The sequence below is a fragment of the Oncorhynchus masou genome, chromosome 9 (assembly GCF_036934945.1).
Source record: "Oncorhynchus masou masou isolate Uvic2021 chromosome 9, UVic_Omas_1.1, whole genome shotgun sequence".
NCBI classification, from domain to species: domain Eukaryota; kingdom Metazoa; phylum Chordata; class Actinopteri; order Salmoniformes; family Salmonidae; genus Oncorhynchus; species Oncorhynchus masou.
In genome coordinates this window covers 79,090,450-79,110,622 of record NC_088220.1, presented here as the reverse complement: position 1 = coordinate 79,110,622, position 20,173 = coordinate 79,090,450, and the positions used below count along the sequence as shown (strand labels likewise).

Here is a 20,173-nt window from a genome sequence, read left to right as displayed (position 1 = left end):
GCGCGAGAGGGGAGGAGGAGGAGCGAGAGGGGAGGAGGGAGGAGGAGAGGGGAGGAGGCGCGAGCGGGGGGAGGAGGAGAGCGAGCGAGAGGGGAGGAGGAGAGCGAGCGAGAGGGGAGGAGGAGAGAGAGCGAGAGGGGAGGAGGAGAGAGAGGGGTGTTGGTTAAAGGGCAGTGAATCCACTTGAAAGAAATGAGGGGGATCGGCCATCCACTGGAGGATGGAGAAAAGAAACGGGAGGGGAGGGAGGGAGCAGGGTGTGCTGCAATGCAGAGAAGAGGCTGAGTTTATATCCATGAAATGTCCTGATTAACCATTCTCTCCCTCCATCTCACCCTCCCTTCTCTCCATATCTCCCTCCCTCCATCTCGCCCGCCCTGCCTCCATCTCGCCCGCCCTCCCTCCATCTCGCCCTCCCTCCCTCCATCTCACCCTCCATTCTCTCCATATCTCCCTCCCTCCATCTCGCCCTCCCTCCCTCCATCTCGCCCTCCCGCCCTCCCTCCCGCCCTCCCTCCCGCCCTCCCTCCATCTCTCCCTCCCTCCCTCCCTCTCTCTCACCAGGTCCGCGGTATGTGGTTCAGATAGGTGATAAGGTGATAGATTATAACGAGGAGTTCCGTCTGTTCCTGGCCACGCGTAACCCCTCCCCCTTCATCCCCCCCGACGCTGCCTCTGTCGTCACTGAGGTCAACTTCACCACCACCAGAGCTGGCCTGCGAGGACAGGTGAAAACACACACACACTACCGTTGCTTTATTACTGTACACTGAGACTGTCTCCTGGTTAATCAGCCCGTCCGTTGTGTGTATTAGCTCCTAGCTCTGACCATCCAGCAGGAGAAGCCAGAGTTAGAGACCCAGAAAACCCGTCTGTTACAGCAGGAGGAGGACAAGAAGATCCAGCTAGCCACGCTGGAAGAGTCTCTGTTAGAGGTACACACACACACACACACACACATACATATATATATATATATATACTGCTCAAAAAAATAAAGGGAACACTAAAACAACACAATGTAACTCCAAGTCAATCACACTTCTGTGAAATCAAACTGTCCACTTAGGAAGCAACACTGATTGACAATAAATTTCACATGCTGTTGTGCAAATGGAATAGACAACAGGTTGAAATTATAGGCAATTAGCAAGACACCCCCAATAAAGGAGTGGTTCTGCAGGTGGTGACCACAGACCACTTCTCAGTTCCTATGCTTCCTGGCTGATGTTTTGGTCACTTTTGAATGCTGGCGGTGCTTTCACTCTAGTGGTAGCATGAGACGGAGTCTACAACCCACACAAGTGGCTCAGGTAGTGCAGCTCATCCAGGATGGCACATCAATGCGAGCTGTGGCAACAAGGTTTGCTGTGTCTGTCAGCGTAGTGTCCAGAGCATGGAGGCGCTACCAGGAGACAGGCCAGAACATCAGGAGACGTGGAGGAGGGCAACAACACAGTAGGAGGACTGCTACCTCTGCCTTTGTGCAAGGAGGAGCAGGAGGAGCACTGCCAGAGCCCTGCAAAAGGACCTCCAGCAGGCCACAAATGTGCATATGTCTGCTCAAACGGTCAGAAACAGACTCCATGAGGGTGGTATGAGAGCCTGACGTCCACAGTTGGGGGTTGTGCTTACAGCCCAACACCGTGCAGGACGTTTGGCATTTGCCAGAGAACACCAAGATTGGCAAATTCGTCACTGGCGCCCTTTGCTCTTCACAGATGAAAGCAGGTTCACACTGGACAGACGTGACAGTCTGGAGACGCCGTGGAGAACGTTCTGCTGCCTGCAACATCCTCCAGCATGACCGGTTTGGCGGTGGATAGTCATGGTGTGGGGTGGCATTTCTTTGGGGGGCCGCACAGCCCTCCATGTGCTCGCCAGAGGTAGCCTGACTGCCATTAGTTACCGGATGGGATCCTCAGACCCCTTGTGAGACCATATGCTGGTGCGGTTGGCCCTGAGTTCCTCCTAATGCAAGACAATGCTAGACCTCATATGGCTGGAGTGTGTCAGCAGTTCCTGCAAGAGGAAGGCATTGATGCTATGGACTGGCCCGCCCGTTCCCCAGACCTGAATCCAATTGAGCACATCTGGGACATCATGTCTCGCTCCATCCACCAACACCACGTTGCACCACAGACTGTCCAGGAGTTGGCGGATGCTTTAGTCCAGGTCTGGGAGGAGATCCCTCAGTAGACCATCCGCCACCTCATCAGGAGCATGCCCAGGCGTTGTAGGGAGGTCATACAGGCACGTGGAGGCCACACACACTACTGAGCCTCATTTTGACTTGTTTTAAGGACATTACATCAAAGTTGGGTCAGCCTGTAGTGTGGTTTTCCACTTTAATTTTGAGTGTGACTCCAAATCCAGACCTCCATGGGTTGATACATTTGATTTCCATTGATCATTTTTGTGTGATTTTGTTGTCAGCACATTCAACTATGTAAAGAAAAAAGTATTTAATAGGAATATTTCATTCATTCAGATCTAGGATGTGTTATTTTAGTGTTCCCTTTATTTTTTTGAGCAGTGTGTGATATATATATATATATATATATACACACACAGACACTCACTCTGGAAGAGTCTACACACATATATATTTATACACACACACACACATATATATATAATGATATATATACATATACACACACACACACACACACACACACACACACACACACACACACACACACACACACACACACACACACACACACACACACACACTGCCACATTCTCTAAAATGACGTTGAAGGTGACGAATGGTAGAAAAATGAACATTAAATTCTCTGGCAACAGCTCCGGTGGACATTCCTGCAGTCAGCATGCCGATTGCATACTCCCTCAAAACTTGAGACATCTGTAGCATTGTGTTGTGTGACAAAACCTGTGTAATGATCATGCTGTTTAATCAGCTTCTTGATATGCCACCTGTCAGGTGGATGGATTATCTTGGCGAATGAGAATTTCTCACTAACAGGGAGGTAAACTAATTTGTGCACAAAATTTGAGCGAAATAAGCTTTTTGTTTTTGTGGATAATGTGTGGGATATTTTATTTCATCTCATGAAACACTTTTCAGTGTAGCTATAATATATCTGATTAGATATTCTGCCATGTTTCACTGCCGTTTGAACACAATCATACCACTTCTTCATTATGCACAAAATGTCCACTTCTCAGTCCTTTCAGTTAGAACACAACACAATGTTACTTTCTGCTGAACATCACACAATCTCTCCCTAACTTCTACTGTACATCACACAATCTCTCTAACTTCTACTGTACATCACACAATCTCTCTCTAACTTCTACTGTACATCACACAATCTCTCTCTAACTTCTACTGTACATCACAATCTCTCCCTAACTTCTACTGTACATCACAATCTCTCCCTAACTTCTACTGTACATCACAATCTCTCTCTAACTTCTGCTGTACATCACACAATCTCTCTAACTTCTACTGTACATCACACAATCTCTCTAACTTCTACTGTACATCACACAATCTCTCTCTAACTTCTACTGTACATCACAATCTCTCCCTAACTTCTACTGTACATCACAATCTCTCCCTAACTTCTGCTGTACATCACACAATCTCTCCCTAACTTCTACTGTACATCACACAATCTCTCCCTAACTTCTACTGTACATCACACAATCTCTCTAACTTCTACTGTACATCACCCAATCTCTCTAACTTCTACTGTACATCACAATCTCTCTCTAACTTCTACTGTACATCACAATCTCTCTCTAACTTCTACTGTACATCACAATCTCTCTCTAACTTCTACTGTACATCACAATCTCTCTCTAACTTCTACTGTACATCACAATCTCTCTCTAACTTCTACTGTACATCACAATCTCTCTCTAACTTCTACTGTACATCACAATCTCTCTCTAACTTCTACTGTACATCACAATCTCTCTCTAACTTCTACTGTACATCACAATCTCTCCCTAACTTCTACTGTACATCACAATCTCTCTCTAACTTCTACTGTACATCACACAATCTCTCCCTAACTTCTACTGTACATCACACAATCTCTCCCTAACTTCTACTGTACATCACACAATCTCTCCCTAACTTCAACTGTACATCACACAATCTCTCACTTCTACTGTACATCACACAATCTCTCTAACTTCTACTGTACATCACACAATCTCTCCCTAACTTCTACTGTACATCACAATCTCTCTCTAACTTCTACTGTACATCACAATCTCTCTCTAACTTCTACTGTACATCACACAATCTCTCCCTAACTTCTACTGTACATCACACAATCTCCCTCTAACTTCTGCTGAACATCACACAATCTCTCCCTAACTTCTACTGTACATCACACAATCTCTCCCTAACTTCTACTGTACATCACACAATCTCTCCCTAACTTCTACTGTACATCACACAATCTCTCTCTAACTTCTACTGTACATCACACAATCTCTCTCTAACTTCTACTGTACATCACACAATCTCTCTCTAACTTCTACTGTACATCACACAATCTCTCCCTAACTTCTACTGTACATCACAATCTCTCTCTAACTTCTACTGTACATCACAATCTCTCTCTAACTTCTACTGTACATCACAATCTCTCTCTAACTTCTACTGTACATCACAATCTCTCCCTAACTTCTACTGTACATCACACAATCTCTCTCTAACTTCTACTGTACATCACACAATCTCTCTCTAACTTCTACTGTACATCACAATCTCTCTCTAACTTCTACTGTACATCACATAATCTCTCCCTAACTTCTACTGTACATCACACAATCTCTCCCTAACTTCTACTGTACATCACACAATCTCTCTAACTTCTACTGTACATCACACAATCTCCCTCTAACTTCTACTGTACATCACACAATCTCTCTCTAACTTCTGCTGAACCTCACACAATCTCTCTCTAACTTCTACTGTACATCACACAATCTCTCTCTAACTTCTGTTGAACCTCACACAATCTCTCCCTAACTTCTACTGTACATCACACAATCTCTCCCTAACTTCTACTGTACATCACACAATCTCTCCCTAACTTCTACTGTACATCACACAATCTCTCTAACTTCTACTGTACATCACACAATCTCCCTCTAACTTCTACTGTACATCACACAATCTCTCTCTAACTTCTGCTGAACCTCACACAATCTCTCTCTAACTTCTACTGTACATCACACAATCTCTCTCTAACTTTTGCTGTCCTTCCTCTGTATCTTTCTCCTCCTCTCTCTCTTTGTCTCTCTTCTTTCTCTCTCTTGTCTCTAGACTTTGGCTACAGCTCAGGGGAATATCCTGGAGAATAAGGAGCTGATCGATTCTCTGAACCAGACCAAGTCTAGCAGCGCCCTCATACAGGACTCACTGAGGGAGTCACACAGACTCCAGGCCTCCCTGGACCAGGTACACGTGCGCACACACACACACACACACACTCACACTCACACTCACACACACTCCGCTTCCTCTCACACACTGAGCTGTAAAACCTCCTCATCAACCTCCCATAGGGTTTGTACACAAAACCCCAAACTGCTGTGTGTGAATGACAGAGGAGAATACATCAACCAATCACAGGAGAATAGCAGAGTCTGGAGTCTGTCAGGACAGATGGAACTCTCAGAGAGAGAGGGGGGTGAAAGAGAGATGAGACAGAGATGCTCTGGGGTGAGAGAGAGAGGGATTGGAGAAAGATTGAGTGTGAGAGATTGATTGAGGAAGACAGGGTGCATGAGAGGGAGAGAGATGGATAGATGGAGGAAGGGAGAGTGTGATTGAAGTGGAGAATAAGACTGAATGGTTAAACTAAATGGATACTGTGTGTTGCTGTGTGTTGCCGTTTGTGTTACTCTGTGTTACGCTATGTGTTGCTTTGTGTTACTCTGTGTGTTGGGGAAAGATTTATTTATTTAATCATAAGCATTTAGACCAAGGTCATTGTTTGTCTGGCTGTCTGTCTGTCTGGGTGTGCTCAATGAGCAGTGTCTCTATCAACTCAATTAACCACGAGGACATTGAGTCCCACCTCTGTTTGTGCATGAGCCTCTGTTTGTGCATGAGGAAAATATCATTATTCCTCTAGGGGGCAGTGTGATACCAGTTCTGATGGTCTCTCTCCTCCCTCTTCTCTCACCTCCCGTTTCTTCCTCTTCTCCTCTTCCTCTTCTCCCTTACCTCTTCCTCTTCTCCCCTCCCTCTTCCTCTTCTCCCTTACCTCTTCCTCTTCTCCCCTCCCTCTTCCTCTTCTCCCCTCCCTCTTCCTCTTCTCCCTTACCTCTTCCTCTTCTCCCCTTCCTCTTCCTCTTCTCTCTTACCTCTTCCTCTTCTCCCCTCCCTCTTCCTCTTCTCCCCTCCCTCTTCCTCTTCTCCCTTACCTCTTCCTCTTCTCCCCTCCCTCTTCCTCTTCTCCCTTACCTCTTCCTCTTCTCCCTTACCTCTTCCTCTTCTCCCCCTCCCTCTTCCTCTTCTCCCCTCCCTCTTCCTCTTCTCCCCTCCCTCTTCCTCTTCTCCCCTCCCTCTTCCTCTTCTCCCTTACCTCTTCCTCTTCTCTCTTACCTCTTCCTCCTCTTTCCTCCCACCTCCCTCTTGGTCTTTCTCCTCTCCCTTCCCCTCCCTCTGTCTACACTCTCTCTCCATCTCTCCCCAGGAGCGTGATGCCTACCTGCCGTTAGCTGAAAGTGCCAGTAAGATTTATTTTGTCATAACAGACCTCTCTAGGATCAACAACATGTACCGTTTCAGCCTGGCCTCCTTCCTACGTCTGTTTCAGAGAGCACTGCAGAGCAAGAAGGTAACTGACACACACACACACACACACACACACAGAGGGACGTTAATCCTGTATTTGCAGTGTCCCCAGCCAGACGGAGAGGAAGGGTTCAGCTGTGTTGACATTCTCTCCTAACCTTCTCCAGTCTCTCTGAGCTCCCTATATCTCCTCCCATCAGACCTCCCATCAGACCCCTCTCCTTTCCTCCCATCAGACCCCTCTCCTTTCCTCCCATCAGACCCCTCTCCTTTCCTCCCATCAGACCCCTCTCCTTTCCTCCCATCAGACCCCTCTCCTTTCCTCCCATCAGACCCCTCTCCTTTCCTCCCATCAGACCCCTCTCCTTTCCTCCCATCAGACCCCTCTCCTTTCCTCCCATCAGACCCCTCTCCTTTCCTCCCATCAGACCCCTCTCCTTTCCTCCCATCAGACCCCTCTCCTTTCCTCCCATCAGACCCCTCTCCTTTCCTCCCATCAGACCCCTCTCCTTTCTTCCCATCAGATCCCTCTCCTCCCATCAGACCCCTCTCCTTTCCTCCCATCAGACCCCTCTCCTTTCCTCCCATCAGACCCCTCTCCTTTCCTCCCATCAGACCCCTCTCCTTTCCTCCCATCAGACCCCTCTCCTTTCCTCCCATCAGACCCCTCTCCTTTCCTCCCATCAGACCCCTCTCCTTTCCTCCCATCAGACCCCTCTCCTTTCCTCCCATCAGACCCCTCTCCTTTCTTCCCATCAGATCCCTCTCCTCCCATCAGATCCCTCTCCTCCCATCAGACCTCTCTCCTCCCATCAGACCTCTCTCCTCCCATCAGACCTCTCTCAACTCGCATCAGACCTCTCTCCTCCCATCAGACCTCTCTCCTCCCATCAGACTCCCCTCTCCTCTCCTCCCATCAGATCCCTCTCCTCCCATCAGACCTCTCTCCTCCCATCAGACCTCTCTCAACTCGCATCAGACCTCTCTCCTCCCATCAGACCTCTCTCCTCCCATCAGACTCCCCTCTCCTCTCCTCCCATCAGATCCCTCTCCTCCCATCAGATCCCTCTCCTCCCATCAGACCTCTCTCCTCCCATCAGACCTCTCTCCTCCCATCAGACTCCCCTCTCCTCTCCTCCCATCAGACCTCTCTCCTCCCATCAGACCTCTCTCCTCCCATCAGACCTCTCTCAACTCGCATCAGACCTCTCTCCTCCCATCAGACCTCTCTCCTCCCATCAGACTCCCCTCTCCTCTCCTCCCATCAGATCCCTCTCCTCCCATCAGACCTCTCTCCTCCCATCAGATCCCTCTCCTCCCATCAGACCTCTCTCCTCCCATCAGACCTCTCTCAACTCGCATCAGACCTCTCTCCTCCCATCAGACCTCTCTCCTCCCATCAGATCCCTCTCCTCCCATCAGATCCCTCTCCTCCCATCAGACCTCTCTCCTCCCATCAGACCTCTCTCCTCCCATCAGACCCCTCTCCTCCCATCAGACCCCTCTCCTCCCATCAGACCCCTCTCCTCCCATCAGACCCCTCTCCTCCCATCAGACTCCCCTCACCTCCCATCATACCTTTCTCACCTCCCATCATACCTTTCTCACCTCCCATCAAACTCCCTTCTCCTCCCATCAGACTCCCCTCTCCTCCCATCAGACTCCTCTCTCCTCCCATCAGACTCCTCTCTCCTCCCATCAGACTCCTCTCTCCTCCCATCAGACTCCTCTCTCCTCCCATCAGACTCCCCTCACCTCCCATCATACCTTTCTCACCTCCCATCATACCTTTCTCACCTCCCATCAAACTCCCTTCTCCTCCCATCAGACTCCCCTCTCCTCCCATCAGACTCCTCTCTCCTCCCATCAGACTCCTCTCTCCTCCCATCAGACTCCTCTCTCCTCCCATCAGACTCCTCTCTCCTCCCATCAGACTCCTCTCTCCTCCCATCAGACTCCTCTCTCCTCCCATCAGACCTCTCTCACCTCCCATCAGACCTCTCTCACCTCCCATCAGACTCCCCTCTCCTCCCATCAGACTCCCTCTCCTCCCATCAGACTCCCCTCACCTCCCATCAGACTCCCCTCACCTCCCATCAGACCCCTCTCCTCCCATCAGACCCCTCTCCTCCCATCAGACCTCTCTCACCTCCCATCAGACCCCTCTCCTCCCATCAGACCCCTCTCCTCCCATCAGACCCCTCTCCTCCCATCAGACTCCCCTCACCTCCCATCAGACTCCCCTCACCTCCCATCAGACCCCTCTCCTCCCATCAGACCCCTCTCCTCCCATCAGACCTCTCTCACCTCCCATCAGACCCCTCTCCTCCCATCAGACCCCTCTCCTCCCATCAGACCCCTCTCCTCCCATCAGACCCCTCTCCTCCCATCAGACCTCTCTCTCCTCCCATCAGACCCCTCTCCTCCCATCAGACCCCTCTCTCCTCCCATCAGACCCCTCTCCTCCCATCAGACCCCTCTCCTCCCATCAGACCCCTCTCCTCCCATCAGACCTCTCTCACCTCCCATCAGAACTCTCTCACCTCCCATCAGACCTCTCTCACCTCCCATCAGACCTCTCTCTCCTCCCATCAGACCTCTCTCACCTCCCATCAGACCTCCTCTCCTCCCATCAGACCTCTCTCACCTCCCATCAGACCTCTCTCACCTCCCATCAGACCTCTCTCACCTCCCATCAGAACTCTCTCACCTCCCATCAGACCTCTCTCACCTCCCATCAGACCCTCTCACCTCCCATCAGACCTCTCTCACCTCCCATCAGACCTCTCTCTCCTCCCATCAGACCTCTCTCACCTCCCATCAGACCTCTCTCTCCTCCCATCAGACCTCTCTCACCTCCCATCAGACCTCTCTCACCTCCCATCAGACCTCTCTCACCTCCCATCAGACCTCTCTCACCTCCCATCAGATCCCTCTCCTCCCATCAGACCTCTCTCACCTCCCATCAGACCTCTCTCACCTCCCATCAGACCTCTCTCACCTCCCATCAGACCTCTCTCACCTCCCATCAGACTCCCCTCCCATCAGACCTCTTTCCTCCCATCAGACCTCTCTCACCTCCCATCAGACCTCTCTCACCTCCCATCAGACTCCCCTCAACTCCCATCATACCTTTCTCACCTCCCATCATACCTTTCTCACCTCCCATCAGACTCCCCTCTCCTCCCATCATACCTTTCTCACCTCCCATCAGACTCCCCTCACCTCCCATCAGACTCCCCTCACCTCCCATCAGACTCCCCTCACCTCCCATCAGACTCCTCACCTCCCATCAGACCCCTCTCCTCCCATCAGACTCCTCTCTCCTCCCATCAGACTCCTCTCTCCTCCCATCAGACTCCCCTCACCTCCCATCAGACTCCTCACCTCCCATCAGACCCCTCTCCTCCCATCAGACCCCTCTCCTCCCATCAGACTCCTCTCTCCTCCCATCAGACTCCTCTCTCCTCCCATCAGACTCCTCTCTCCTCCCATCAGACTCCTCTCTCCTCCCATCAGACTCCTCTCTCCTCCCATCAGACTCCTCTCTCCTCCCATCAGACTCCCCTCACCTCCCATCAGACTCCTCTCTCCTCCCATCAGACTCCTCTCTCCTCCCATCAGATCCCTCTCCTCCCATCAGACTCCTCTCTCCTCCCATCAGACTCCCCTCTCCTCCCATCAGACTCCTCTCTCCTCCCATCAGACTCCTCTCTCCTCCCATCAGACTCCCCTCACCTCCCATCAGACTCCTCTCTCCTCCCATCAGACCTCTCTCTCCTCCCATCAAACTCCCTCTCCTCCCATCAGACCCCTCTCCTCCCATCAGACCCCTCTCCTCCCATCAGATCCCTCTCCTCCCATCAGATCCCTCTCCTCCCATCAGACCCCTCTCCTCCCATCAGATCCCTCTCCTCCCATCAGACCCCTCTCCTCCCATCAGACCCCTCTCCTCCCATCAGACCCCTCTCCTCCCATCAGACCCCTCTCCTCCCATCAGACCCCTCACCTCCCATCAGATCCCTCTCACCTCCCATCAGACTCCTCTCTCCTCCCATCGGACTCCTCTCTCCTCCCATCAGACTCCGCTCACCTCCCATCAAACTCCCCTCTCCTCCCATCAGACTCCTCTCTCCTCCCATCAGATCCCTCTCCTCCCATCAGACTCCTCTCTCCTCCCATCAGACTCCCCTCACCTCCCATCAGACTCCTCTCTCCTCCCATCAGACTCCTCTCTCCTCCCATCAGATCCCTCTCCTCCCATCAGATCCCTCTCCTCCCATCAGACCCCTCTCCTCCCATCAGATCCCTCTCCTCCCATCAGACCCCTCTCCTCCCATCAGATCCCTCTCCTCCCATCAGATCCCTCTCCTCCCATCAGACCCCTCTCCTCCCATCAGACCCCTCTCCTCCCATCAGACCCCTCTCCTCCCATCAGACTCCTCTCTCCTCCCATCAGACCCCTCACCTCCCATCAGATCCCTCTCACCTCCCATCAGATCCCTCTCACCTCCCATCAGACTCCTCTCTCCTCCCATCAGACTCCCCTCACCTCCCATCAGACTCCTCTCTCCTCCCATCAGACTCCCCTCACCTCCCATCAGACTCCTCTCTCCTCCCATCAGACCCCTCTCCTCCCATCAGACCCCTCTCCTCCCATCAGATCCCTCTCCTCCCATCAGACCCCTCTCCTCCCATCAGACCCCTCTCCTCCCATCAGACCCCTCTCCTCCCATCAGACCCCTCTCCTCCCATCAGACCCCTCACCTCCCATCAGATCCCTCTCACCTCCCATCAGACTCCTCTCTCCTCCCATCAGACTCCTCTCTCCTCCCACCAGACTCCCCTCACCTCCCATCAGACTCCTCTCTCCTCCCATCAGACTCCTCTCTCCTCCCATCAGATCCCTCTCCTCCCATCAGACTCCTCTCTCCTCCCATCAGACTCCCCTCACCTCCCATCAGACTCCTCTCTCCTCCCATCAGACTCCTCTCTCCTCCCATCAGATCCCTCTCCTCCCATCAGACCCCTCTCCTCCCATCAGACCCCTCTCCTCCCATCAGATCCCTCTCCTCCCATCAGACCCCTCTCCTCCCATCAGACCCCTCTCCTCCCATCAGATCCCTCTCCTCCCATCAGACCCCTCTCCTCCCATCAGACCCCTCTCCTCCCATCAGACCCCTCTCCTCCCATCAGACCCCTCTCCTCCCATCAGACCCCTCACCTCCCATCAGATCCCTCTCACCTCCCATCAGATCCCTCTCACCTCCCATCAGACTCCTCTCTCCTCCCATCAGACTCCCCTCACCTCCCATCAGACTCCTCTCTCCTCCCATCAGACTCCCCTCACCTCCCATCAGACTCCTCTCTCCTCCCATCAGACCCCTCTCCTCCCATCAGACCCCTCACCTCCCATCAGATCCCTCTCACCTCCCATCAGACTCCTCTCTCCTCCCATCAGACTCCTCTCTCCTCCCATCAGACTCCCCTCACCTCCCATCAGACTCCTCTCTCCTCCCATCAGACTCCCCTCACCTCCCATCAGACTCCTCTCTCCTCCCATCAGACTCCCCTCACCTCCCATCAGACTCCCCTCACCTCCCATCAGACTCCTCTCTCCTCCCATCAGACCTCTCACCTCCCATCAGACTCCCCTCTCCTCCCATCAGACCTCTCTCACCTCCCATCAGACTCCCCTCACCTCCCATCAGACTCCCCTCTCCTCCCATCAGACCTCTCACCTCCCATCAGACTCCCCTCTCCTCCCATCAGACCTCTCTCACCTCCAATCAGACTCCCCTCAACTCCCGTCAGACCTCTTTCGCCTCCCATCAGACTCCCCTCGCCTCCCATCAGACTCCCCTCGCCTCCCATCAGACTCCTCTCGCCTCCCATCAGACTCCCCTCTCCTCCCATCAGACTCCTCTCTCCTCCCATCAGACTCCCCTCTCCTCCCATCAGACCCCTCTCCTCCCATCAGAACTCTCACCTCCCATCAGACTCCCCTCTCCTCCCATCAGACTCCTCTCTCCTCCCATCAGACTCCTCTCTCCTCCCATCAGACTCCCCTCTCCTCCCATCAGACCCCTCTCCTCCCATCAGAACTCTCACCTCCCATCAGACTCCCTCTCCTCCCATCAGACTCCTCTCTCCTCCCATCAGACTCCCCTCTCCTCCCATCAGACCCCTCTCCTCCCATCAGAACTCTCACCTCCCATCAGACTCCCCTCTCCTCCCATCAGACTCCTCTCTCCTCCCATCAGACTCCCCTCTCCTCCCATCAGACCCCTCTCCTCCCATCAGAACTCTCACCTCCCATCAGACTCCCCTCTCCTCCCATCAGACTCCTCTCTCCTCCCATCAGACTCCTCTCTCCTCCCATCAGACCCCTCTCCTCCCATCAGACCCCTCACCTCCCATCAGACTCCTCTCTCCTCCCATCAGACCCCTCTCCTCCCATCAGACACCTCACTCCTCCCATCAGACCTCTCTCCTCCCATCAGACTCCTCTCTCCTCCCATCAGACTCCTCTCTCCTCCCATCAGACTCCCCTCTCCTCCCATCAGAACTCTCACCTCCCATCAGACCCCTCTCCTCCCATCAGAACTCTCACCTCCCATCAGACTCCCCTCGCCTCCCATCAGACCTCTCTCCTCCCATCAGACTCCCCTCACCTCCCATCAGACTCCCCTCACCTCCCATCAGACCTCTCTCAACTCCCATCAGACCTCTCACCTCCCGTCAGACCTCTTTCGCCTCCCGTCAGACTCCCCTCGCCTCCCGTCAGACTCCCCTCGCCTCCCGTCAGACTCCCCTCGCCTCCCGTCAGACTCCCCTCACCTCCCATCAGACTCCCCTCTCCTCCCATCAGACCCCTCTCCTCCCATCAGACTCCCCTCACCTCCCATCAGACCTCTCTCAACTCCCATCAGACCTCTCTCACCTCCCATCAGACCTCTTTCACCTCCCATCAGACTCCCCTCTCCTCCCATCAGACCTCTCTCACCTCCCATCAGACCTCTCTCACCTCCCATCAGACCTCTCTCACCTCCCATCAGACCTCTCTCACCTCCCATCAGACTCCCCTCTCCTCCCATCAGACCTCTCTCACCTCCAATCAGACCTCTCTCAACTCCCATCAGACCTCTTTCACCTCCCATCAGACTCCTCTCACCTCCCATCAGACTCCCCTCTCCTCCCATCAGACCTCTCTCACCTCCAATCAGACCTCTCTCAACTCCCATCAGACCTCTTTCACCTCCCATCAGACTCCTCTCACCTCCCATCAGACTCCCCTCACTTCCCATCAGACTCCCCTCTCCATCCATCAGACTCCTCTCTCCTCCCATCAGACTCCTCTCCTCCCATCAGACTCCCCTCTCCTCCCATCAGACCTCTCTCACCTCCAATCAGACCTCTCTCAACTCCCATCAGACCTCTTTCACCTCCCATCAGACTCCTCTCACCTCCCATCAGACTCCCCTCACTTCCCATCAGACTCCTCTCTCCTCCCATCAGACTCCTCTCTCCATCCATCAGACTCCTCTCTCCTCCCATCAGACTCCTCTCCTCCCATCAGACTCCTCTCTCCATCCATCAGACTCCTCTCTCCTCCCATCAGACTCCCCTCTCCTCCCATCAGACTCCCCTCTCCTCCCATCAGACTCCCCTCTCCTCCCATCAGACTCCTCTCTCCTCCCATCAGACTCCTCTCTCCTCCCATCAGACTCCCCTCTCCATCCATCAGACTCCTCTCTCCTCCCATCAGACTCCTCTCCTCCCATCAGACTCCCCTCTCCTCCCATCAGACCTCTCTCACCTCCAATCAGACCTCTCTCAACTCCCATCAGACCTCTTTCACCTCCCATCAGACTCCTCTCACCTCCCATCAGACTCCCCTCACTTCCCATCAGACTCCTCTCTCCTCCCATCAGACTCCTCTCTCCATCCATCAGACTCCTCTCTCCTCCCATCAGACCTCTCTCCTCCCATCAGACCTCTCTCCTCCCATCAGACCTCTCTCCTCCCATCAGACCTCTCTCACCTCCAATCAGACTCCCCTCAACTCCCGTCAGACTCCTCTCACCTCCCGTCAGACTCCTCTCTCCTCCCGTCAGACTCCTCTCACCTCCCGTCAGACTCCTCTCACCTCCCGTCAGACTCCTCTCTCCTCCCATCAGACTCCTCTCCTCCCATCAGACTCCTCTCTCCATCCATCAGACTCCTCTCTCCTCCCATCAGACTCCCCTCTCCTCCCATCAGACTCCCCTCTCCTCCCATCAGACTCCTCTCTCCTCCCATCAGACTCCCCTCTCCTCCCATCTTACCTCTCTCACCTCCCATCTCCTCCCATCAGACCTCTCTCCTCCCATCAGACCTCTCTCCTCCCATCAGACCTCTCTCAACTCGCATCAGACCTCTCTCACCTCCAATCAGACTCCCCTCAACTCCCGTCAGACTCCTCTCACCTCCCGTCAGACTCCTCTCTCCTCCCGTCAGACTCCTCTCACCTCCCGTCAGACTCCTCTCACCTCCCGTCAGACTCCTCTCACCTCCCGTCATTCCTCTCTCTCCTCTCGTCAGACCTCTCTCACCTCCCGTCAGACCTCTCTCTCCTCCCGTCAGACCTCTCTCTCCTCCCGTCAGACCTCTCTCTCCTCCCGTCAGACTGGGTGAAGTCATGGTTTGATAATGGGATCAGGAGGTACTGGGTGTTGTCATGGTGGTTTAATGGGATCAGGAGGTACTGGGTGTAGTCATGGTCGGATAATGGGATCAGGAGGTACTGGGTGTAGTCATGGTATGATAATGGGATCAGGAGGGATGTAGTCATGGTGGGATAATGGGATCAGGAGGTACTGGGTGTAGTCATGGTATGATAATGGGATCAGGGGGTACTGGGTGTAGTCATGGTATGATAATGGGATCTGGAGGTACTGGGTGTAGTCATGGTATGATAATGGTATCAGGTGGTACTGGGTGTAATCATGGTATGATAATGGGATCTGGAGGTACTGGGTGTAGTCATGGTATGATAATGGGATCAGGAGGCACTAGGTGTAGTCATGGTATGATAATGGTATCAGGAGGTACTGGGTGTAGTCATGGTATGATAATGGGATCTGGAGGTACTGGGTGTAGTCATGATATGATAATTGGATCAGGAGGGACTAGGTGTAGTCATGGTATGATCAGGAGGTACTGGGTGTAGTCATGGTATGATAATGGGATCAGGAGGTACTGGGTGTAGTCATGGTTTGATAATGGGATCAGGAGGTACTGGGTGTAGTCATGGTATGAGAATGGGATCTGGAGGGATGTAGTCATGGTATGATAATGGGATCTGGAGGGATGTAGTCATGTTATGATAATGGGATCTGGAGGGATGTAGTCATGTTATGATAATGGGATCTGGAGGTACTGGGTGTAGTCATGGTTTGATAATGGGATCAGGAGGTACTGGGTGTAGTCATGGTATGATAATGGGATCTGGAGGGATGTAGTCATGTTATGATAATGGGATCTGGAGGTACTGGGTGTAGTCATGTTATGATAATGGGATCAGGAGGTACTGGGTGTAGTCATGGGGTATGATAATGGGATCTGGAGGGATGTAGTCATGTTATGATAATGGGATCTGGAGGGATGTAGTCATGTTATGATAATGGGATCTGGAGGTACTGGGTGTAGTCATGGTTTGATAATGGGATCAGGAGGTACTGGGTGTAGTCATGGTATGATAATGGGATCTGGAGGGATGTAGTCATGTTATGATAATGGGATCTGGAGGTACTGGGTGTAGTCATGTTATGATAATGGGATCAGGAGGTACTGGGTGTAGTCATGGGGTATGATAATGGGATCTGGAGGGATGTTGTCATGGTATGATAATGGGATCAGGAGGTACTGGGTGTAGTCATGGTGGGTTAATGGGATCAGGAGGTACTGGGTGTAGTCATGGTTTGATAATGGGATCTGGAGGGATGTAGTCATGGTGGGTTAATGGGATCAGGGGGGACTGGGTGTAGTCATGGTATGATAATGGGATCTGGAGGTACTGGGTGTAGTCATGGTATGATAATGGGATCAGGAGGCACTAGGTGTAGTCATGGTATGATCAGGAGGTACTGGGTGTAGTCATGGTATTATAATGGGATCTGGAGGTACTGGGTGTAGTCATGGTATGATAATGGGATCTGGAGGTACTGGGTGTAGTCATGGTATGATAATGGGATCAGGGGGGACTGGGTGTAGTCATGGTATGATAATGGGATCAGGAGGCACTAGGTGTAGTCATGGTATGATAATGGTATCAGGTGGTACTGGGTGTAATCATGGTATGATAATGGGATCTGGAGGTACTGGGTGTAGTCATGGTATGATAATGGGATCAGGAGGCACTAGGTGTAGTCATGGTATGATAATGGTATCAGGAGGTACTGGGTGTAGTCATGGTATGATAATGGGATCTGGAGGTACTGGGTGTAGTCATGATATGATAATTGGATCAGGAGGGACTAGGTGTAGTCATGGTATGATCAGGAGGTACTGGGTGTAGTCATGGTATGATAATGGGATCAGGAGGTACTGGGTGTTGTCATGGTATGATAATGGGATCTGGAGGTACTGGGTGTAGTCAGTATGATAATGGGATCAGGATGGACTGGGTGTAGTCATGGTATGATAATGGGATCAGGAGGTACTGGGTGTAGTCATGGTGGGATAATGGGATCAGGTGGTACTGGGTGTAGTCATGGTATGATAATGGGATCAGGTGGTACTGGGTGTAGTCATGGTATGATAATGGGATCAGGTGGTACTGTGTGTAGTCATGGTATGATAATGGGATCAGGTGGTACTGTGTGTAGTCATGGTATGATAATGGGATCAGGTGGTACTGGGTGTAGTCATGGTATGATAATGGGATCAGGTGGTCCTGGGTGTAGTCATGGTATGATAATGGGATCAGGTGGTACTGGGTGTAGTCATGGTATGATAATGGGATCAGGTGGTACTGGGTGTAGTCATGGTATGATAATGGGATCAGGTGGTACTGGGTGTAGTCATGGTATGATAATGGGATCAGGAGGTACTGGGTGTAGTCATGGTATGATAATGGGATCAGGTGGTACTGTGTGTAGTCATGGTATGATAATGGGATCAGTAGGTACTGGGTGTAGTCATGGTATGATAATGGTATCAGGAGGTACTGGGTGTAGTCATGGTATGATAATGGGATCAGGTGGTCCTGGGTGTAGTCATGGTGTGATAATGGGATCAGGAGGTACTGGGTGTAGTCATAGTGGGATAATGGGATCAGGAGGTACTGGGTGTAGTCATGGTGGGATAATGGGATCAGGAGGTACTGGGTGTAGTCATGGTATGATAATGGGATCTGGAGGTACTGAGTGTAGTCATGGTATGATAATGGGATCAGGTGGTCCTGGGTGTAGTCATGGTATGATAATGGGATCAGGAGGTACTGGGTGTAGTCATGGTATGATAATGGGATCTGGAGGTACTGGGTGTAGTCATGGTGGGATAATGGGATCAGGAGGTACTGGGTGTAGTCATGGTGGGATAATGGGATCAGGAGGTACTGGGTGTAGTCATGGTGGGATAATGGGATCAGGAAGTACTGGCCCCTCACACACACAGACACACTTTTTCCCATTTGCTAGATATTTATCTTCTCAGCCCACCTCAACCTTTCCATTTTCTGAAATAAACACACAGAGTTTGGCTGGCTGTTGCTACGGTGACCAGCTGCTGCTTGGCGACATTCCTGGATGGCACCGTTTACAAAGAGAACCCACGGGATTTGGGGAATTAGCGCTTAGTCTCACCCCAACGGGAGTTCACACACTGTACAACATCCTGAGTTGAGTGTGTCGCTGAACATTTCTCTCGGCTTGTGTGTGTGTGTGTGTGTACTGTGAGCTATGTATGAACTCTGATTGGTAGATGGTTTCAGAGATGAGATGAGGCAGTCAGGGGAGAGATGAGGAGAGATACTGGGGTCATAGAGAATAGAGTAAAGGCAGTAAGGGAGAGAGATGAGGAGAGATACTGGGGTCATAGAGAATAGAGATGAAGGCAGTAAGGGGGAGAGATGAGGAGAGATACGGAGGTCATAGAGAATAGAGAAAAGGCAGTAAGGGGTAGAGATGAGGAGAGATACGGAGGTCATAGAGAATAGAGAAAAGGCAGTAAGGGAGAGAGATGAGGAGAGATACTGGGGTCATAGAGAATAGAGATGAAGGCAGTAAGGGGGAGAGATACTGGGGTCATAGAGAATAGAGATGAAGGCAGTAAGGGGGAGAGATGAGGAGAGATCCTGGGGTCATAGAGAATAGAGATGAAGGCAGTAAGGGGGAGAGATGAGGAGAGATACGGAGGTCATAGAGAATAGAGAAAAGGCAGTAAGGGAGAGAGATGAGGAGAGATACTGAGGTCATAGAGAATAGAGATGAAGGCTGTAAGGGAGAGAGATGAGGAGAGATACGGAGGTCATAGAGAATAGAGATGAAGGCAGTAAGGGAGAGAGATGAGGAGAGATACGGAGGTCATAGAGAATAGAGATGAAGGCAGTAAGGGAGAGAGATGAGGAGAGATACGGAGGTCATAGAGAATAGAGATGAAGGCTGTAAGGGAGAGAGATGAGGAGAGATACTGAGGTCATAGAGAATAGAGATGAAGGCAGTAAGGGAGAGAGATGAGGAGAGATACGGAGGTCATAGAGAATAGAGATGAAGGTAGTAAGGGGGAGATACTGGGGTCATAGAGAATAGAGATGAAGGCTGTAAGGGAGAGAGATGAGGAGAGATACAGAGGTCATAGAGAATAGAGATGAAGGCAGTAAGGGAGAGAGATGAGGAGAGATACAGAGGTCATAGAATAGAGATGAAGGCTGTAAGGGAGAGAGATGAGGAGAGATACAGAGGTCATAGAGAATAGAGATGAAGGCTGTAAGGGAGAGAGATGAGGAGAGATACGGAGGTCATAGAGAATAGAGATGAAGGTAGTAATAAGGGAGAGAGATGAGGAGAAATACGGAGGTCATAGAGAATAGAGATGAAGGCAGTAAGGGAGAGAGGCCTGGCTTTATTCTCTCCACTTTATTTATTTCTCTGATCCCTATACCTTGGGACTTTGGTGTAATTGGACATGACATGGTTTGTTTGTGTGTGTGTGTGCGTGCGTGTGGGGAAATTGGACAGAGCAGGCTCTAACCCTGCACCCTTCCCTATGATGACTCCATTCCACACCCTCTCTGACAGCTTTACTGGCGACCCCCAACCCAGCTGCCACTTCAAGGAGAACTTCAAACATTGTGTGTGTGTGTGTGTGTAATTGAGGAGAATTAGTTCTGTCCGT

At 51.6% G+C, this 20,173-nt stretch overlaps 1 protein-coding gene across 1 annotated transcript in view; it reads left to right on the top strand.

Annotated features, from left to right (window-relative positions):
• dync2h1 (dynein cytoplasmic 2 heavy chain 1) overlaps positions 1 to 20,173 on the top strand; it is a 290,615-nt gene that overhangs the window by 93,345 nt on the left and 177,097 nt on the right. The window contains 4 exon segments of the mRNA XM_064972741.1: positions 565 to 728; positions 816 to 935; positions 5,318 to 5,452; positions 6,696 to 6,839. Coding sequence (XP_064828813.1) covers positions 565 to 728; positions 816 to 935; positions 5,318 to 5,452; positions 6,696 to 6,839 — 563 coding nt within the window.